We start from the raw sequence: 22552 nt of genomic DNA, 5'->3' as shown, positions 1-22552 counted from the left end.
TTTTCCAGTAATAGATAACCAGAATAGTCTTTTCACTGCATGCCCCGTTGGTTCCCGTGTCCTAAAAACCTGTGTGTGGGCCCAGTCTCATCTCCCACGCCTCAACCTTCCCACTTTCTCTAAATGTTGTTTCTCTTTTCTAAGGGGTTCTGACCTGGGACGTCTCTGCTCAGATACCCACCCTTTTATCCTGCGTTACTGCCCGGCTCCTCTGGGTCCATGTCCCGTTTCTTTTCCTTCTGGTGTTTGAACCACCTCCTCTAACAGCACCATCTCCTTCTCAGGGCTGGGAATGTCTCTTCCACAGGGTGATGACTGGGGCGCCATGAGCACATCAATTCCAGTTGTCTCAGTGTGGCCCCAACCAGTAGAAGGGACTCAGATTGGGAGCCTCCCTAATCTTCCTGTGGCTTGATCACGCTATCCCCAAACCCACAGAATTTTACTCCAAATGACACAACATCTGTCATTTTAGGTCAGAAAGTTGGAAATGTAAGCGCCTGCAAGGGAAGGCCACATTGAGGGTCCAGCACGGCACACAGTCCAGTGCAGATGGACTTGACCAGAGGCTGCTGGAGGTCTTGTGGGCTGAGATCCCAGTTCTCCTCCACCTCATGTCTTCAGAAGGAATTACAGGGTCTAACAACCAAATGCTTCCACCTACTTTTTATTTCCTTGAGTAGGAAGGAACATGAGAATTTTAAACCCAAAGACAGCAAATGAAACTATGTGCTTCCTTAGCCTGCGGAATGTAGGGAGTTTTTCTTTTTTAAAATAAATTCAGGAATTTAGGTGTAAGCTAGGTGTAAATTAGGCTTCAGACTATCTCTTTCGATGCTCTCACCTACTGCCCACCTCTGAGGCTGCAAGACTATTTCTGAAGCCCAGCCTCAAATGTGGGAGCTTATCCTTCATCGCATATGGACACAAAGACAAACACTCTTGGCAATCCATTGTGTCTGGTCCTTCCTCAGTTGCAAAGTAGCCACACAGTCTTCGCTAGAAGTTGGGGAAGATGCACCAGAAATTGGCTCTGTGACGTTCATCCTGTAACTCTGCTGGGCTGTCACCATCGTGGGTCAAATGATCATGATCTCTAAGGCCCTTTTCTTGTTTGGGACTCGTATGTATGTGTGTTCACTTTTCTAAAATGTGAATTTTTTCCTTATTAAAATAATTTACCTTTGTCCTTTAGATTGTTGGCCAAATTTTGTTCTATTCAAGGGTTGGGTCAGACACAGACAATAGGCAGCTGACATATTCAGAACTATAAGAACCAGAAGGCCACGCAGCCATTCTAACAGACCACTGGCACACTTAGTTACGTCTTCAGGGCCCAATTACCTTTTTTACTCTACAAAAACTTAATGTATTAAAAACAGAAAGATGTACCACCTCTACTCTGAAATTGTTTTATTTTAAAGGTAAAACTTTATACATCCTTTTAAAACATGAAAATTCTTGAGGCAAGTCGATCATACAAACCTATTTACAATAGTATTAAAGGAGTGGTAACATTTCACCAGCATAAAATGTCACAGAATTCAAATCACAACTTGGATCTTCAACGATTCAAGTGTTTCATCCCACACAATAAGGTCTGGTTAGTTTTAAAGAAAATTCTTCCTCTGGATGTTCTGTTCTCAATCCTGCCTTTGAGGTTTAGACAGTAGGATAACTGGCCATGGTGGCGATTCCACAGTTGTTGTCCCGGTCTTTGGCCATCTTTATGTAGCCGTCCATGCCCCAATCTTCACCCCAGCTAAAAGAAGAGAGGGTTTTCCATTTTATACAAAGAATCAAACACACTTATCTTTATTAACACTTAAACAGTGCCCCAGAGGTCAGGACAGACTCAGAAAGAAGCAAGAAAGGCAGTTGTTCTTGTTCCTGGTTGAGTTCTAAATGTGTAAATAACTTCAGTCTCCAAACCTCTCACGGAACTGCAAAATTAGAGACAGAAAAAGGAAACTCTTGGGGCCAGATACGTTTCAGATTTAAGAAAATTTTCAGATTTAGAAATGCAATGGTGCTGGGACTTCCCTGGTGGCGCAGTGGTTAAGAATCTGCCTGCCAATGCAGGGGACACGGGTTTGATCCCTGGCCTGGGAAGATCCCACATGCTGTGGAGCAACTAAGCCCATGTACCACAGCTACTGAGCCTGCATGCCGCAACTACTGGAGCCCGCGCGCCTAGAGCCTGTGCTCTGCAACAAGAGACGCCACCGCAAGGAGAACCCCGCGCATGCTACGAAGAGTAGTCCCCACTCGACGCAACTAGAGAAAGCCCGTGCTGCAACAAAGACCCAAGCAGCCAAAAAATAATAATAAATTAATTAAATTTTTTTAAAAAAGAAATGCAATGGTGTCAAAACTCCATCAATACTCTAGGCAAGCTTGAGAGAGTACCTTAATGTTATAATCAAACATTAATATGTCTGTGCTCACCCTAAGTGGCATAAAGACTTTGGAAGTGTACTTAAGGGTTTGAGAATCTGTATCCAAATACTGATTCCAAAAGGGACCCCCATTTCAATCTCAAATATAAGTATTTGGGGCACTTTATACCTGTTCTTGACAAGCCAGTATTTATTGTTATCTGAGTCTGCTCCTTCAAACCCATAGCCAACCGCCAGAACACCATGATCCAGGTCTTCACTGCTGCAGTGTGGGTCATAATAAATGCCTGGGAACATAAAATTCAAGGTTGGGGTGAGGACCTTCAAGTGACCCATGACAGTAACCCAGTCTATCAACTAGGATAAGAGAGACACCTCAAAATTCAGCTAAAGGACATAAATCTAGATAGGATTTTAAAACAAGAACTATTTTTTTTTTATCTAGCCTAGGGATCTAGGTTCTTGTCTAACACTAGCAGAAATACTGGCACAATCTCTTTTGTAAACAATGTGTCAAGAGGCATAAAAGACCACTCCCTAAAACCTTATCATTTGACTTTCAGAATGTCAGTCTATGGAAACAGCACACAACACAAAATTACTTCAGGCAAGAGGTTCTTTCCAGTTTTAATTACAGTAGTAAAATTCTTTGGAAAATTTCAAAGGTCTAACAACTGGAAAAAAGTAAATTAAGCTATACGAATCAAATTAAGTAGCCATTTAAATATATTTGTGAAGTGCTTAAAATCATGGGGATATGGTTCAAGTAATGTCAAACGGACACATCAGGCACAAACACTACATGAACAACTACGTTAAATCTACACACCCCCAAATTATACACTGAATTCTACACACCAAAGAGTCAATCTTGCTGTATGTCATGGTGGTTTTCCAATTTTTCTGCCTAAACTTCCATACAGACAAATGCTTACCTGCTTTATAAAACTGGAAGGTTGGATGGCTTGCATCTATAGCAACAGAGATGGGGCCCACAGTTGCCACTGCCTTCATAAGGGCCTTCTCTTGCTTAGGAATGTCCACGAAACCAGTGTCGTTGGCAGCAGAACTCTGGGGTCTGTAGTGGCAGGATTCATCCTTTCAAAGGTAATGGGGAAGAGACTTGATTAATACCATCCCCGTCCTGGGGTACATGAGTTCAAGACAGTCTGCAGCTTAATGATTTCCAAGTCAAGTTTGTTATAAAGCATCCCAGGAGACGAAATGATATTGGTTGTTTTGAAATGGAAAAAGTAGCTGGTGTCTATTCAATGAGACACGCTCAGTCTACCTGTCCATAAGAAACGTTTACTCTGGAGAAATTTATACTTACATAGAATGGTATGTATATTTCCACATGACACAGAAATATTAACAGCTTTATGGTAACTATCTAAACAGAGAACTGTGCAAGGCTAACATATTTTAATACTAGTTCTGACAGTCTGCAGATATAGAGTCTACAATCTAAAATGTGAATTCTAAATTGGTATCTGTTTTCCCCCAAAGCGTTCAACTTTGATAACGAGATAAGGAGCTCCTTTTACCTTTCCAAAATATGGATAGGATTCCTCTGAGTCCAGGCCTCCGTTGTCCTTAACATACTGGAAGGCATTATCCATTAGGCCACCATTGCAACCCTCATTGCCTTGAGGCCGAGAGCAGTCCACCAGGTTCTGCTCACTCAGTGAAATAAGTTTGCCAGTTTTCCGGAACATCTGTCCTTCAAGGGCACCAGTTGCACTAAAAGCCCAACAAGAACCACACATACCCTGAAAACAAAATTTAAAAGCTCTTAGTGTACAAAACAAATAGCAAGACTTTGACGATAGCCCATATATCTGAAAATGCTTTTAAAAACTAGTGAATTGCATCCAAACTCTAGTCATTCAGAGCAGGCCATGGGGTGTTTCCAAAAGGAAACCTCTTCTCCAGGCATTTGAGGGCTCTTCTGTCCACTTTCAGTGCTTCAGAAGGAAAAGTCTTCAAGAGCTGGCAAACAACTCTTCATCACAGCAAATGCATCTCTCATTCCAAGAAACTTATCAACACAATTCTTTTTCTCTCAAGGAAATTTGAAACCAAATAAAATGTTTTAAATTCTTGAAAAAACAAAAACAAAAAACGAGTGAACTGCATGTTGGTCCACAGCCTACCATTGCAAGGACGGCAACTCCAATTTGGCTTTACTCTTGGAGAGAGATCTGCTGAATACTGTCATACCTGATTCTTCACAGGAGTTACATAGCCTTTCTCTCTCCAGTCCATGGATGAGGGAATCAAACCAAAGACGGGTACTGGGAACACTTTCCCCTTCTTGCGCTTCTGGTTTCGAAGACCATTCATCACCTGCCTGAATTCTTCACTGGTCTTCAAGGAGAAGGAAACAATGTTGAAAAGCAAGACGTTATTTTCCTAAAGTACTAAGGAGGGGAGGCACAAAAAGTTCATGCCACACTCACCATGTCACCAAAGGCATTCATTGCCATGGTGAAGCCATGTTTCCCTTGGCTGTATTCCTGATTGTGCAGGTCAATCATTTTCATATTCTTCTCCCACACTGTTCTCCTCCATCCTTCTTCATTCTACAGGCAAACAGGTAACCTATACTCTTTATTTCTATTTAAAACCAACCCACCTTCACCAAGTGGATTTGCAGAAAGAGAGGAAGAGAAACCATGGCCAGAGGTGGCTTTATACTCTTGGGAACTGTTTCCCAGCATCCACACAACAGCGTCGTATGCCCGTACTGTACTCGGTAATGGGTGCCATGAAGTTACTGCCCTGGTAAGAGGCAGCCTCAAGAGGTTACTATCTGCTATAAACTCCCAACAGCATGGACCATTCTCTGCCGAGTTTCAGATGGACAGTTTCAGATGTTACCAACCAAGCCATATAGTTTCCTGTGTGTTGCCTTCCACAATTTCCATTGTGCATTTAAAATGAGATCAAGTTTTGAAGCCGCTGAGGCTATTCCCAAGCAAAGGGCAGTCAGGATGAGTGAAGGATTCATGTTTCAAAAGCCTAGGAAGGGAAAAGAAATCAGTACCTGATTAAACCAATCTTACTAAAAGGCCATCCTACTTTTTTCTGAGACGTTATACCCACTATGGTGGAGTAAAAACATTTATCTTCCCAAGTATTTACACAAGGACTGTAGGGGAATGCTAAGTACGTGGATAGAGAAAAACAGCTCAGAGACCCCAGTTTCCGCGCCGGAGACGGTGAGGCTCTTCTGGGACTCAGAGCCGCGGCTAGGGCGAAGCTCCCTCCCGGGTTGCAGGCGGGGCCAGGCCAGGAGCGTGCCGCCCCGCCCCCCGCCGCCAGCGAACGCCCGCCGCTCTCAGAGGATGTTGACGCGGCGCAGGGAACAGCGGGCACTGCAGCCCGGCTTGCGGGGGTCAGGCTGCCCTGTGTGACCAGCGCCTCCTGGGACCCCTCCAAACCCCAAGCCTGGCAGTCCCGCTGGTTCCCGGGGTGACCCCGCCGCGCCAGGCGCCAGGCCCCAGCCCGGGGTGCTCACCTGCGGCAGGCGCAGCTGCGCAGGCGCAGCCAACAACCATGGATCCAGGGGCGTCGGAGATTGGGCTGTGGGCGCATGTCCTCCCATTTAAGGCTCCGGGATTCCGCTCGGCCGGCCCCGCCCCCCGCTAGCCCGCACCGCGATTGGCTGAGCTACATGTGGGCGGGGCCCCTGTGCTGGGACTCCCGGCGTCTCACGGGGCTGGTCCCAACTTGGCCAGGTGCCAGCCTCAGTGGACCCGACGGCGGCGAGCTGGGCAGCGCTGAGAAGGGTGGACGGAGCCTCCTTGGGGACCCGGATCAACTAATTACCTCGATTGCGCTCGGCCGGTGGTTCACGAAAAGAAGCTTATAGGGAGCACCAAGTGGATTATCAGCGCAACCCTGTGCCGCCTTTAGTCCTAGAGTTTTTGGTGAAAGTCTGCGGGAGGGCTGTCTAGTTTAGGGGTTCCCGCTTATTCCACAGCAAAGGTGGGGCGCGCTGGAGGAATGCGGAGCCCTCAGGCAGACGCCTTACCTCCCGGGCTGAGGGTGGTACAAGCTGGGTTTGAGAAGAATCGGACCGGAAAGGCAGTTCCTCAAAGCTCGGGACGCGCTGGTCACTCCCCAAATCCCAGGAGGGAAAGGGGACGGGCTGGGTGGGTCTCCAGAGAAGGCATGGCATTTTGTAATGCCCCTTTCCTGTCTTCCCGGTCAGGGGTTCCTCTCACCTCTCAAGCTTTCCTCAAAACCAACAGAAACGAGTTATTTACAGAAAAATTTAGTTTAAAAAAAGGAAAGGTGGAAAGTAGAAACTGTTTTACCTTCCCACACTCGACATTAAGGATTGTTATGTCTTCCTTAGTATCTAAGGTGCTTTTCTTGAGATTTAAGAAATTTAACTTTTACTTCAGTGAGTTCTACTTTACATTTAATGTCAGGATTTAAATGACAGTTAGTGAAACGTTTTAAATGGAGGAAAATAGATTTATATATTAAATATTAATTTATATAATTAATAATTTAAGGAACACAAGCCAGAAAAGTTGTGCATGTTTGTCCTTTACTACATAAAAATATATTCATTGTAGAAAATACCTTTTATAAAAAAATTATCATTACCTCATGTCCCTTTCCACATTACCTTTTTTCTCTGCATATTTTGAATTTTTAAAATAAAAATGTAGTTATGGTTCACTGGCCTTGTAAACTAATTTCTACTTAAGATTAAATGGATAAGCATTCTGGAAGCACAATCAGACGCAATTTTACTGTGTTAATATGTACATAACATAAAAATGTCTATTTTAACCATTTTTAAGTGTGCAGATAAGTGGCATTAAGTACATTCACATTATTGTGCAACCATCACCATCAGCCATCTTTGGAACTTTTTCATATTCCCAAACTGAAACTCTGTACCCACGAAACAATAATTCTGCATTTCTCCCTCCTCCCAGCCTTTGGCGACCACTATTCTAATTCTGTCTCTCTGAACTTGACTATGTACCTCTCATAAGTGGAATCATCTAATATTTGTCCTTTTATGCCTATGTCACTTCACATAATGTCTTAAAGGTTTATTCAGGTTGTAACGTGTCAGAATTTCTTTTTTTCTAAAGGTGAATAAAACTCCCTTGTATGAATGTACCGTGTTTTGTTTCTCCAGTCATCCCTGGATGGATATATGGGTTATTTCCACATCTGACTATTTTGAATGATGCTGCTGTCAACGTCGTTGTACAAGTGTTCAAATTCCTGTTTTCAGTTCTTTTGGGGATCTACACGGAAGTGGAATTGCTGGATATGGTAGTCCTGTGTCTAATTTTTTTCTATGTTTTCCATGGTGGCTGCACCATTTTACATTATACCAGCATTGCACAGAGTTCCAATCTTAAATATTTTCTTCAATTCTTTGAGCTGCCTTTTCGTAAAGTCAGTACTGTCTTTTGGTGCACAGAAGTTTTAAATTTGGATGAAGTCCAGTTTACCTATTTTTTCTTTGGTTGCCTGTTCTTTTGGTATCGTATCCAAAAAATTATTACTAAACCCAATATCAGGAGGCTCTTCCCTTGTGTTTTCACCTAAAGTTTTATAGTTTTAGTTCTTATGTTTGCATCTTTGATCCATTTTGTGTTAACTTTTGCATGTGGTGTAAGGGAAGGGTCCAATTTCATTCTTTTGCATGTGGATATCCGACTTTCCCAACATCATTTGTTGAAAAGACTATCTTTTCCCTATTGAATGGTCCTGGCAACCCCATACAATTTAGAAAAATCAATTCGTTAAATATTTTAAGATCTTTGAGGAAATAGAAACTTTTCTTTCTCAGACAGGACTAGAGGCTGAAGCTCTTAGGTGGTTACAAAAGCGTGTTGTATTATAAATGACTGGAGGTTAAAAATTTTTTTAAGACACCATGGAGTTCAACACAATCATTCACTCAAAAAATCTAAGTACCTAATCTAATATATGGGTTTTACAGTTGCCCTTGGGTCAGAGGGTGGAAAAACCTGCCACTGCATGACCATGAGTACCTGGAGCAATAGCTTCTCTGGAGGCTGTTCCGAAGAGTGGCGGCTACTTTGTTTCTTGGAACGTGATGCAAATGCATCAGAGAACACTGGACTTTTAAAAATACTGAATGTGCCTCAAATCTACAATTAGACCAAGAAATATCTAAATGCCAGAGAAATATGGGAGAAGGCCATTTAAGCAAGAAACTGCAACATCTATTTATACAAAATCTGTTAAGTAATGTATTACAGAAAGACATTAGCTTAGCCATTTTGTTCTTATTTCTACTCTTCTATCTCATTTCTTTGCCAAATAACTTAGATGAGTGCTCATTATTAAAATGGTCACATTTTAGTCAAGTGACCAATCCTTAACTCTGCCTTTGATAAAATGCAGTTAGCAGAACTTCCTGATTCCTATTTAAAATGCAATACCTGTGAAAGTATATTCTTTTTTTTTTGAATTATATTTTATTTTCTTATACAGCAGGTTCTTATTAGTTACCTATTTTATACATATTAGTGTATACATGTCAATCCCCATCTCCCAATTCATCCCACCCCCACCCCACCCCCCCAGCCACTTTCCCCACTTGGTGTCCATACGTTTGTTCTCTACATCTGTGTCTCTATTTCTGCCCTGCAAACCGGTTCATCTGCACCATTTTTCTAGGTTCCACATATATGCATTAGTATACGGTATTTGTTTTTCTCTTTCTGACTTACTTCACTCTGTATGACAGTCTCTAGATCCATACACGTCTCTACAAATGCCCCAATGTCGTTCCTTTTTATGGCTGAGTAATATTCCATTGTATATATGTGCCACAACTTCTTTATCCATTCGTCTGTCGATGGGCATTTAGGTTGCTTCCATGACCTGGCTATTGTAAATAGTGCTGCAATGAACATTGGGGTGCATGTGTCTTTTTGAATTACGTTTTTTTCTGGGTATATGCCCAGTAGTGGGGTTGCTAGGTCATATGGTAATTCTATTTTTAGTTTTCTAAGAAACCTCCATACTGTTCTCCATAGTGACTGTATCAATTTACATTCCCACCAACAGTGCAAGAGGGTTCCCTTTTCTCCACACCCTCTCCAGCATTTGTTTGTAGATTTTCTGATGATGCCCATTCTAACTGCTGTGAGGTGATACCTCATTGTAGTTTTGATTTGCATTTCTCTAATGATTAGTGATGTTGAGCAGCTTTTCATGTGCTTCTTGGCCATCTGTATGTCTTCTTTGGAGAAATGTCTATTTAGATCTTCTGCCCACTTTTGGATTGGGTTGTTTGTTCTTTTAATATTGAGCTGCATGAGCTGTTTACATATTTTGGAGATTAATCTTTTGTCCATTGATTTGTTTGCAAATATTTTCTCCCATCCTGAGGGTTGTCTTTTTGTCTTGTTTGTAATTTCCTTTGCTTTAGAAAAGCTTTAAGTTTCATTAGGTCTCATTTGCTTATTTTTGTTTTTATTTCCATAACTCCAGGAAGTGGATCAAAAAAGATCTTGCTGTGATTTATGTCAAAGACTGTTCTTCCTATGTTTTCCTCTAAGAGTTTTATAGTGTCCAGTCTTACATTTAGGTCTCTAATCCATTTTGAGTTTATTTTCATGTATGGTGTTAGGGAGTGTTCTAATTTCATTCTTTTACGTGCAGCTGTACAGTTTTCCCAGCACCACTTATTGAAGAGACTGTCTTTTCTCCATTGTATATCCTTGCCTCCCTTATCATACAGTAGTTGACCATAGGTGCATGGGTTTACCTCTGGGCTTCCTGTCCTTTTCCATTGATCTATATTTCTGTTTTTATGCCAGTACCATGTTGTCTTGATTACTGTAGCTTTGTAGTATAATCTGAAGTCAGGGAGTCTGATTCCTCCAGCTCCATTTTTTTTCCCCTCAAGACTGCTTGGCTCTTTGGGGTCTTTTGTGTCTCCATACAAATTTTAAGATTTTTTTGTTCTAGTACTGTAAAAAATGCCACCAGTTATTTGTAGGGATTGCGTTGAATCTCTAGATGCCTTTGGGTAGTGTAGACATTTTCACAATATTGATTCTTCCAATCCAGTAACATGGTATATCTCTCCATCTGTTTGTGTCATCTTTGATTTCTTTCATCAGTGTCTTATAGTTTTCTGAGTACAGGTCTTTTACCTCCTTAGTTAGATTTATTCCTAGGTATTTTATTCTTTTTGTTGCAATGGTGAATGGGATAGTTTCCTTAATTTCTCTTTCTGATCTTTCATTGTTAGTGTATAGGAATGCAAGAGATTTCTGTGCATTTATATTGTATCCTGAAACTTTACCAAACTCACTGATTAGCTCTAGTAGTTTTCTCGTGGCATCTTTAGGATTCTGTATGTATAGTATCATGTCATCTGCAAGCAGTGACAGTTTTACTTCTTCTTTTCCAATTTGTATTCCTTTTATTTCCTTTTCTTCTCTGATTGCCATGACTAGGACTTCCAAAACTACGTTGAATAATAGTGGTGAGAGTGGACATCCTGTCTTGTTCCTGACCTTAGAAGAAATGCTTTCAGTTTTTCACCATTGAGAATGATGTTTGCTGTGGGTTTGTCCTATGTGGCCTTTATTATGTTGAGGTAGGTTCCCTCTATGCCCACTTTCTGGAGAGTATTTATCATAAATGGGTGTTGAATTTTGTCAAAAGCTTTCTCTGCATCTATTGAGATGATCATATGGTTTTTATTCTTCAATTTGTTAATATTGTGTATCACATTGATTGATTTATGTATACTGAAGAATCCTTGCATCCCTGGGATAAATCCCACTTGATCGTGGTGTATGATCCTTTTAATGTGTTGTTGGATTCTGTTTGTTAGCATTTTGTTGAGGATTTTTGCATCTGTATTCATCAGTGATATTGGTCTGTAATTTTCTTTTTTTGTGGTATCTTTGGTTTTGGTTTCAGGGTGACAGTGGCCTCATTTAATGAGTTTGGGAGTGTTCCTTCCTCTGCAATTTTTTGGAAGAGTTTGAGAGGATGGGTTTTAGCGCTTCTCTAAATGTTTGATAGAATTCACCTGTGAAGCCATCTGGTCCTGGACTTTTATTTGTTGGAAGATTTTTAATCACAGTTTCAATTTCATTACTTGTGATTGGTCTGTTCATATTTTCTATTTCTTCCTGGTTCAGTCTTGGAAGTTTATACCTTTCTAAGACTGTGCCTATTTCTTCCAGGTTGTCCATTTTATTGGCATAGAGTTGCTTGTAGTAGTCTCTTAGGATGCTTTGTATTTCTGTGGTGTCTGTTTTAACTTCTTTTTCACTTTCTAATTTTTTTGATTTGATTCCTCTCTCTTTTTCTTGTTGAGTCTGGCTAAAGGTTTATCAATTTTGTTTATCTTCTCAAGGAACCAGCTTTTCATTTTATTGATCTTTGCTATTGTTTTCTTTGTTTCTATTTCATTTATTTCTGCTCTGATTTCTACGATTTCTTTCCTTCTACCAACCTTCTACTTGTTTGTTCTTCTTTCTCTAGAGCCTTGAGGTGTAAGGTTAGGTTGTCTATTTGAGATTTTTCTTGTTTCTTGAGGTAGGATTATATTGCTTTAAACCTCCCTCTTAGAACTGCTTTTGCTGCATCCCATAGGTTTTGGATCATCGTGTTTTTATCGTCATTTGTCTCTAGGTATTTTTTGATTTCCTCTTTGATTTCTTCAGTGATCTCTTGGTTATGTAGTAACGTACTGTTTAGCCTCCATGTGTTTGTGTTCTTTACGTTTTTTTCCCTATAATTGATTTCTAATCTCATAGGGTTGTGGCCGGAAAAGATGCTTCATATGATTTCAATTTTCTTAAATTTTTCAAGGCTTGATTTGTGACCCAAGATGTGATCTATCCTGGAGAATGTTCCGTGTGCACTTGAGAAGAAAGTGTAATCTGCCCTTTTTGCATGGAATGTCCTATAAATATCAATTAAATCTATCTGATCTATTGTGTCTTTTAAAGCTTGTGTTTCCTTATTAATTTTCTGTCTGGATGATCTGTCCATTGGTGTAAGTGAGATGTTAGAGTCCCCCACTATTACTGTGTTACTGTCGATTTCCTCTTTTATAGCTGTTAGCAGTTGCCTTATGTATTGAGGTGCTCCTATGTTGGGTGCATGTATATTTATAATTGTTATATCTTCTTCTTGGATTGATCCCTTGATCATTATGTAGTGTCCTTCCTTGTCTCTTGTTACATTCTTTATTTTAAAGTCTATTTTATCTGATATGAGTATTGCTACTCCAGTTTTCTTTTGATTTCCATTTGCATGGAATATCTTTTTTCATCCCCTCACTTTCAATCTGTATGTGTCACTAGGTCTGAAGTGGGTATCTTGTAGACAGCATATATATGTATCCTGTTTTGTATCCATTCAGCAAGCCTGTGTCTTTTGGTTGGAGCATTTATCCATTCACCTTTAAGGTAATTATCGATATGTATGTTTCTATTACTATTTTCTTAATTGTTATGTGTTTGTTTTTGTAGGTCCTTTTCTTCTCTTGTGTTTCCCACTTAGAGAAGTTCCTTTAACATTTGTTGTAGAGCTGGTTTGGTGGTGCTGAATTCTCTTAGCTTTTGATTGTCTGTAAAGCTTTTGATTTCTTTCTCGAATCTGAATGAGATCCTTGCCGGGTAGAGTAATCTTGGTTGTAGGTTCTTCCCTTTCATCACTTTAAATATATCATGCCACCCCCTTCTGGCTTGTAGAGTTTCTGCTGAAACATCAGCTGTTAACCTTATGGGAGTTCCCTTGTATGTTATTTGTCATTTTTCCCTTGCTGCTTTCAATAATTTTTCTTTGTCTTTAATTTTTGTCAATTTGATTACTATATGTCTCGGTGTGTTTCTCCTTGGGTTTATCCTGCCTGGGACTCTGCGCTTCCTGGAGTTGGGTGGCTATTTCCTTTCCCATGTTAGGGTAGTTTTTGACTATAATGTCTTCAAATATTTTCTCAGGTCCTTTCTCTCTCTCTTCTCCTTCTGGGACCCCTATAATGCAAATGTTGTTGCATTTAATGTTGTCCCAGAGGTCTCTTAGGCTGTCTTCATTTCTTTTTATTCTTTTTTCTTTATTCTGTTCCACAGCAGTGAATTCCACCATTCTATCTTCTTCTGCCTCAGTTATTCTGCTATTGATTCCTTCTTGTGTATTTTTCATTTCAGTGATTGTATTGTTCATCTCTGTTTGTTTGTTCTTTAATTCTTCTGGGTGTTTGTTCTTTAATTCTTGTAGGTCTTTGTTAAACATTTCTTGCATTTTCTCAATTTTTGCCTCCATTCTTTTTCCGAGGTCCTGGATCATCTTCACTATCATTATTCTGAATTTTTTTTCTGGAAGGTTGTCTATCTCCACTTCATTTATTTGTTTTTCTGGGGTTTTATCTTGTTCCTTCATCTGGTACAAAGTCCTCTGCCTTTTCATTTTGTCTATCTTTCTGTGAATGTGGTTTTCCTTCCACAGGCTGCTGAATTGTAGTTCTTGCTTCTGCTGTCTGCCCTCTGATGGATGAGGCTATCTGTGTGAAAGTATATTCTTGTGTGCATCTGTCTAGATTTCTTTTGCTTACTAGTTAAACAGGATATGATTCTTTACCCCATCTCTGGAAGTTTTAAACCATAAGGGAGTGAACAAATCTCATGTGGTGGTATTCAAGACCCTGCGACCACTTAACAGCTCTGCCCAATATAACAACACCCTCCAATTTGATTAAATTTAATGAGCCAAGAATTATGCTTAAGAAACAGTATCCAGACAACTGTCCCTTTGTAAAGTGGTTTATTATCACTTATAATTTTATGGAAAAGAACCTGTTTATGACAACAGACTGTTGATATTCATATGAAGCCATTTGTGAAACAACTTACTTTTCTGAGCTACTGTAACATTGCTTTTCCTGTAGGGTTAAACAGTCAGCCAATTCATTAAATCAATCAATCAAAAAGAATTAATTAAGCTCTGACCTTGTACTCATTCTCCTTTGCTTGGTGTAGTTTGAGAATTTCTGTAGAGACAATCTACATGTTCCTTCCCTGACAGTTTTCTCAGACTCAGCCTCTCCATTTTAAAACCTAAGATTCCCACCATCATCCTGATTTTACAGGAAATGGGCACAGGTCATGATAGATATATATCAATGAAATTATGGCAAGCGTCTTGGAGCAGTAGGCAAACTTGTGACCTTGTGTCACTTTCCCCACATTCCTCATCCCTACTCCCAAGTCTATAAACAACCCTCTGAACACAGGAGGATCTCTTCTGCAAATCTGACCTGGGTGTTCTGCCATCCACTTAACTTCTCCTCCTAGAATGAGAGAATATCATCTGGGCACAGGATGCTATTAATAATAAAATACATTTAAAAGAAGCAGTTGTGGCTTCCTTCAACCAGAACTCTGTGTTCTCTACTGAACTCTTACATGCTATTTCATCTGGCCATGTTAGCAGTGCTCCCCAAGAACGATCAGATTCTTTATTCAGAGAATAAGTTAGTTCTCAGAAATAGAGGCTGGGTTCCTCAGTGGAGTCTATAGATTTGAGGATAAAGTTTAAATGTGCTTGAATCCACAGCTACAGGTCTGCTTCGAGGCTGATGAAACCAGGATAGGGAGGCAACAAGCATTAGGCATTGAGGGGGGACATACAGGACACAAGGAAAAACAAAAATAAGCCACACAGTGGAGTCAATAACTCAGTCAAAAATCCAAAGTTTATATTGAGATGATATCCTTGGTTTTGGTTTTTGAAGTGATCATACAGAGAATTGGGGATGCTTGATTACACAGTTGTTTTTCTTTTTTGTGGTCTTAGAATTTTTAAAAGCATGTTTCAGTGTGCCTTTAGAATTGGTGAATGAATGAACCTCATTTTTTAAAACCTGAGATTATCATTGGAGGTAGGTTGCAGAGCTTTTGTCACCAAGAAATGATCAAGCAAAAACACCCAGGAGGCACAGGGCAAAACACCCTCCTGGAGGCCGATGGGGTGGGAAGAGGCTCAGCCCAGGGCAGGCAGCATGCCTTCTGTGTGGCTCACCTGTCTTTTCCTCCTTTCACGTGACACCAGGTAAGTCAGCACTGGCACTGAAGTCCAGAGCCTGGCCCTGGGGAGCTTTCGTTCCTTATCTCACCATGTCCTCAGTGCTCATGTTGATTCTTCTGGTGCCCTCTGGCACCCAGAGTCCAGTTTGCCAAATGATTGATGGGGGCTGGGGGGTGAGGGATGAGGGCAAAGTTCCCAAGGCTCAGATTCCTTTTCTAAGTTCTGCTGGCCTGAAGCACATTTATTTTTTCACTTTAGAAGGGAATCTGGCACCACCCTTGATTTTGTTATTTCCCACTGCTGTGACCATCTTCCTCTATAAAATGGGGCACCCATCTCCTGGGGCAGTGGTTCTCCAAGAGGGTCTCCTGACTGGTAGCATCTGCATTACTTGGAAACTTGTTAGAAAAACAAATTCTGGAACCCCCTCCCAGACCCACTGAATCCGACACTTGGGAGATGGAGATCGGCAATCTGACCCTGAGGTGATTCAGATGCACCCTCAAGTTGGAGAACCACTGTCATAGGGTTGTTGGGAACAGTAAATGAAGGAGCACATATAAAAAGCTCAGAACATTGCCTGGCACCTGTGTTATTTAGATATGAGAATCATGATTATCATCGCAGGAATCTTTTCTAATCATGCTTTAATTTCCAGGAGTACCAGGTACTCACAGGTGGAGATGCCTTTCCTGTGGAACAAACCCCAGGGCATTTATATACGCAAGCTCTCCCCAAAACACAAAGATTTCCTCTGTTTGACTACTTACCTTAATGATATAGGAATTGAATTTTACTTATGTCCTATTTCTTTTTTAATATATAACATTATTTTAACATATAATCCACCATTTTAAAGTGAATATTTTGTAGTTTTTTAGTATATTCACTATGATATGCAACCATCACCACCATCTAATTCCAGAACATTCACATCACTCCAAAAAGAAACTTCGTACTTATTAGTCTCAGTTAGTCCCAATTCCCTCCAACTCCAGTTCCCATAATCTACGTTGGGGCTCTACGGATTTGTCTATTCTGGACATTTCATAGAAATGGAATCATGAAAAATGTGACCTTTTGTGCCTGGCTCCTTCAGTTAGCATAAAGTCTTCAAGGATTTTTCATATTATAACATGTATCAGTACTTCATCCCTCTTTATGGCTGAGTAATATTTCAATGTATGAATACACCATATTTTTAAAATTCATTCATCAGTTGATGGACATTTGTGTTTTTCTCACTTTTTTGGCTATTAAGAATAATGCTGCCATGAACTTTTGTGTACAAGTTTTTGCATGAAGGTAATTTTTTATTTCTCTTGGGTATATACGTAGGATTGGTATGTATAATTTTCTGAGGAAATACCAGACTGTCTTCCACAGTGGCTACATCATCTTACTTTCTCACCAGCATCATATGAGGGTTCTAATTTCTCCACATCCTCTTTAAGACATCTTATTGTCCATTTTGAAATGGTGTCCACACTAGTAGGTAGAAGTGATAGCTAGTGGTTTTGATTTGCATTTCCCTAATGAATGATGATGTTGAATATCTTTTCATGTGCTTGTTGGCTATGTGTATATATTCTTTGGAGAAACATCTATTCAAATCATTTGCCCATTTTTAAAATTGGGTTATTTATCCTTTTATTGTTGAGTTGTAAGAGTTCTTTATATATTTTGAGTATTATGCATTTATGAGCTGTGTGATTTGCAAATATTTTTTCCCATTCTGTTGTTTGGATTTTCACTCTTTTGATAGTGTTCTTTTTCAAAATTGTGGTAAAATACACATAACATAAAATTTACATTTTAACCATTTTAAGTATACAGTTCAGTGGTAATAAGTACATTCACATTTTGTGCACCCATGACCACCATCTGTCTCCAGAATTATTTTCAACTTGCAAAACTGAACCTTTGTCCCATTACATAATAACTCTCCATTCCTCCCTTCCCCCAGCCACTGGCAACCATCATTCTAAATTCTGTGAATATACTACAAACCACTGAATTGTCCATTGTAATATGGTGACTTTTCTGATATGTGAATTATATCTCAATTTAAAGAAAACCAAGGAACTTCCCTGGTGGTGCAGAGGATAAGACTCCATGCTCCCAATGCAGGGGGCCCAGGTTCAATCCTTGGTCAGGGAAGGAAATACCACATGCATGCTGCAACTAAGAGTTCACATGCCACAACTAAGGAGCCTGCCTGCCACAACTAAGACCAGGCGCAACTGAATAAATAAATAAATATTAAAAAACAAAAAGAAAAGAAAAGTGAGAGAGATTGATTGAAATCATTGGACATTTTATGATGTCTCATAATGTCGCTATTGTCTCGTGGATTTTACTAAGAATTGTCTGCCCTTCTCCCAAGAGACCCCCTACCAGGATACTGAGGAGGAGGAAACAGTTTGTGGAAAAATGGTAAAAATGAGCATGGAGGTAAGACTCATCTTAACCAAATGTCTCATCTAATGATTTCCACGTGTACCAGCATAATAAAATCATTGGCATTTACCCCTGCTGAACACCCTCCGGATCTAGGCACTGAACCCCACAGTCAATAAAACCTGTAAACACAATGGGAAGTTGTCACCTCAGAATGGATAGTTTGATCATTTGCCCAGTGGATGAAAGGGCAGAAAATTGGGACTTGTTTGAACTTTTATTTCTGTTTTATCTTTTTGGTTTTCCTTTTGGATTGAAGAAGCAGTGAAAATCATTTATGCTTTCTCTTCTTCCTGTTTATCATTTTGATTGAGGTGGAAGAAAGCGTTAATAAATAATCATGTTTTGCTGGACATAGTAAACTTTGAAAACACAAATTACAGAGCATCCCAAGGCTTCTATTTCAAAACTTTTCTATGTTACTGCCATGTTTGCATTAAAACAATCACAGAAAAATGACAAACCAACAGAAACAACAATTTTTATAGCCCTTGACTTCATGGTTTTACCACCGATTGCACTGGCTTTGAAACATAGATAACTCCAATCTCATCTTTGGTAGTCATGAACTTTGTACAAATAACTTATCTTGGGACTTCCCTTGTGGGGCAGTGGTTAAGAATCTGCCTGCTAATGCAAGGGACACAGGTTTGATCCTTGGTCCGGGAAGATCCTACATGCCGTGGAGCAACTAAGCCCGTGCACCACAACTACTGAGCCCATGCACCTAGAGCCCGTGCTCCGCAATGAGGGAAGCCATTGCAATGAGGAGCCCACGCACTGCAACAAAGAGTAGCCCCCACTCGTAGCAACTAGAGAAAGCCCGCGCGACAATGAAGACCCAATGCAGCCAAAAATAAATTTAAAAATATAAATAAATTAAAAAAAAAAACCCAAACCCCAAATAACTTATCGTCTCCAAGCTTTGGTTTCATCCACTATAAAATGTGGATAATACTAATGACCGCATAAGACTGTATTAAAAATTAAATGAGATAACATGAGTATTGATATAAGCAGCCCCTTACAGAATTTCTCCCTCAAAAATGGACATATCCTTGAGAAATGACATTCAGTCCAAAGGCACACTATCATTGCAGTGAGCTCTGTTACCACTGTCTGGTTGATCATGTCATTGATTTTACCATTCATCTAGAACCCTACTGTAAGACAGTAGAGAAGTTTGTAACTTGATTCAGGGAAGCAGTCCTCAATCACCATAAAACCATGGGAGCTGGCACCCTTCCCATTCAGCGTGGTCCTCTGCCAAATCTCCTCCATTTTTTCCACGTTATTGTCCTAGCCTCCCTCCAGGGACTCATGAACCTATGAGTGGATTTGAAATCCTCTAAGAGGGCGATAGACTTGTAAAGTATGCTTCCAATTGAGTGGTAGGCATGAGACAAAGGCTATTGAGGAGTTAAGGCCTCATGCACACAGCACTGGCCTAGAGTGCCAGGCCTGTGTCTAGAGTGACACGAATGACCAAGCATTGCCTTTACTGCCAGCCCTTTAGCCAGATCTGTAGGACTGGGTGTTGGCTCCATTTCCTCTCCACTCTGTTCCTCCTGCAGATACTGTATAAGGTGTTGGAATGGAAGGGCAGGAGCCTTGGGATAATAACAGCACAATGGCTAGATTCAGGAAGTGATGTTTTGCTATTCATTCTAGGAATCCTTACTGAGTCTGCTTTATGTCAGGCCCTGTGCTGAGGAATCAGTGATGAACAAACACTGATACTTCCCTATGCTGGAGGAGCTCACGTCCATGCAGTAGGCATGAATCAAATATTCCCTTTGGATAATATATAGACTTGCGCTTCCTTTCTTCCTCTATTGACCTAACAATCTGTCACTTTCTCATTTTGTGGGTCCCCAAGTGATGAAGCTTCCATGTAGCCATCCCATCCCCCTGGTGGAGGGAGGCTCAGAAAGTACGGCAGCCTCCTCTTCTCCGGATTTCATCAGGAAAAGGAGGAATCCAGAACGACGTTTAATAAAAGACTTTCTGACCTAGTGCCTTTCGTTACAGATCAAACGTGCCTGGTGGATTCAGGTGTCTCTGCTGTAATCACAGGGCCCAGCATCTGCCACCTGGCTCTGCTCCAGCTCACCCAGTTGTGACCTGATGTTTGGTCTCAGTCTTCAGGGAGTCGTCTGACTGCACCATTGACCCTCAGGCTGCCCGCATGGTGTCCCTGTGGTGACCTCACTATTACCCTCTGCAGGTGCCCCCGTATTAACAGAGAAAACAAGGGCCAATATTCCAATCAGAGAGGACAGGTAGTGGTGGAATGGTGCAGCCTCACCACTTTGGAGTTATTTCTCAGGGGGGCAAAATGTTTATTTTAAAAGAATGGGTAGAGAATCCATCCCCTGTCCACCACTGAGGTATTATCAATACGTCTAGGATCATAAATAGCATCAATAATACAAACGCTTCTATTTTAGATCCAATACTATACCATGGATATCTTCCCTTGTCAATACATACAGCCTTCCATTGTTCAACCGTAATTCCCGTAACAATCTCCTTTTTACCTACTGATGGACAGTTAGATTATCTTTCGTTTTTTCTTTTACACTGCAGTCGATACCTTTGCACATATATCTTTGTAGATGTGTATAAATAGTATTATAAAATTAATTCCTGGAAATGGAACTACTCGCTGAAAAATGTTATTTCAATGTGTAATCCCACCTGTAGTGAATTTCCTCACAACTCGTAAACCAGCTCTTTTAATAGGCAAAATGTGATCTAATTTGCATATCTTTTTTTGGGGGGGTGTTCTAATTTCAACTTTCTTATTATAAAATCAAAGTATTATTATTTTCACCATTATGTTTATCATTATCATCGTCATTACCCTAAATAATTGATGTACACTGTATTTACCATGTATTGAGAACCCATTCCATGCAGAGTTGATTTAATATAATTTAATTCGCTCCTCACAACAATGACATGAGGTAAGAGTTATTCATTGTACAATTGAAAAACAAAATGTGAGAGTTACTTTGTGCCCTTAGGCAAGTAATTTTAATTCTCTGTGCTTCTATTCTAAGAACAGAAAAAGGGAAATAATATCTTCCTTATCTACTACATAGGGGCGTAGTATTTTTACAGTATTAAAGTACTATATATCTGCCAGACATTTTATGGTGTCTGTGAATTGTTCGGGTGACAACATGAGACTTGATATGTTCACAGTTTAAAAGTGCTGAGAAAGATGACAGAACAGAAATAAGACTGAAAAGACATGAGGTCTGAGTGCTGGGATGTGGCCTAACCACCAGCAAGCTGTGCGATGTAAGTCACATAATCAATCTTTCTCTGGACCTCCTTTTCCTCATTTCTTTTTTTCTTTTTCTTTCTTTCTTTCTTTCTTTTTTTAAAGCAGGCACAGCGTTTATTAGAAGCACAGTACTTGTGGGAGAGCACATGGGCAACCTTGCAGAGTGAGTTGCGCACTTCCTCATTTCTAACATATAAAATATAAAAGTAAGGAGTTGGACTAGATGGAGTTCAACTTTTTCAGGGTTAAAATGTCTAGAACTATTAGTTGGCTTAAATCCACAACTGGGCTTTAAAATCTTTTTTTGAGCAACATGGATAGACCTAGAGATTATCATACTAAGTGAAGTAAGCCAGACAGAGAAAGACAAATATCATATGATATCACTTATGTGTGGAATCTAAAAAAAAAATGATACAAATGAACTTATATACAAAACAGAAATAGACCCACAGACATAGAAAAACAAACTTACGGTTACCAAAGGGGAAAGGTGTGGGGAGGGATAAATTAAGAGTTCGGGATGAACACATACACACTACTATATATAAAATAGATAACCAAAAAGGACCTACTGTACAGCACAGGGAACTGTATTCAATATTTTGTAATAACCTATAAGGGAAGAGAATCTGAGAAAAACCAGGTATATATGTGCGTGTAACTGAATCACTTTGCTGTACACCTGAAACTAACACAACATTGTAAATCAATTACACTTCAATAAAAAGAAAATCTTTGTTTATTGTCAGCTTTGAGGTATCTTTCACAAACAATGAACTTCATCAGTTTTAAGTGCACAGGTTGATGAGTTTGACAAATGCATCCAGTTGTGTAGCCACCACCACAGTCATGATACAGAACATTCCCATCACTCCACTAAGTTCCCTCCTGCCCCTTTGTAGTCCATCCCCTCCCCCAAGCCCAGCCCCTGGCCCTCAGTCATCTGCTTTCTGGCACTGTAGTTTTGCCCTTATTAGAAGTTTATATAAATGGACTCATACAGTACGCTTTCCCTGTGTCTGGCTTCTTCCACTTAACACTATGCTTTTCAGATCCATATCTTTTTTTTTTTTTTTTTTGCGGTGCGCGGGCCTCTCACTGTTGTGGCCTCTCCCGTTGCGGAGCACAGGCTCCGGACGCGCAGGCTCAGCGGCCATGGCTCACGGGCCCAGCCGCTCCGCGGCATGTGGGATCCTCCCAGACTGGGGCATGAACCCGTGTCCCCTGCATCGGCAGGCGGACTCTCAACCACTGCGCCACCAGGGAAGCCCCATATCTTTGATTATTAGTGCATTTTGTTATAATTTGTATAGGTTCTTTG

The 22552-nt window shown here is 40.4% G+C and overlaps 1 protein-coding gene across 1 annotated transcript; it reads right to left on the bottom strand.

The window, feature by feature from the left end:
- Positions 1-1403: 1403 nt before the first annotated feature.
- Positions 1404-5971, bottom strand: CTSL (cathepsin L). Its single transcript, XM_082656356.1, has 8 exons — positions 5923-5971; positions 5287-5423; positions 4862-4984; positions 4623-4769; positions 3947-4171; positions 3335-3497; positions 2569-2686; positions 1404-1762 (listed from the first exon to the last, which is right to left on the bottom strand). The coding sequence occupies exons 2-8, from the start codon at positions 5410-5412 to the stop codon at positions 1663-1665; spliced, it is 1002 nt and encodes a 333-aa protein (XP_082512482.1). The 5' UTR covers positions 5413-5423; positions 5923-5971; the 3' UTR covers positions 1404-1662.
- Positions 5972-22552: the final 16581 nt, after the last annotated feature.

This window comes from Grampus griseus (assembly GCF_964374135.1).
Source record: "Grampus griseus genome assembly, chromosome: 6".
Taxonomy (NCBI): domain Eukaryota; kingdom Metazoa; phylum Chordata; class Mammalia; order Artiodactyla; family Delphinidae; genus Grampus; species Grampus griseus.
Note: the sequence above shows the minus strand (reverse complement) of the source record. Positions and strands in the feature narration are given on the sequence as shown.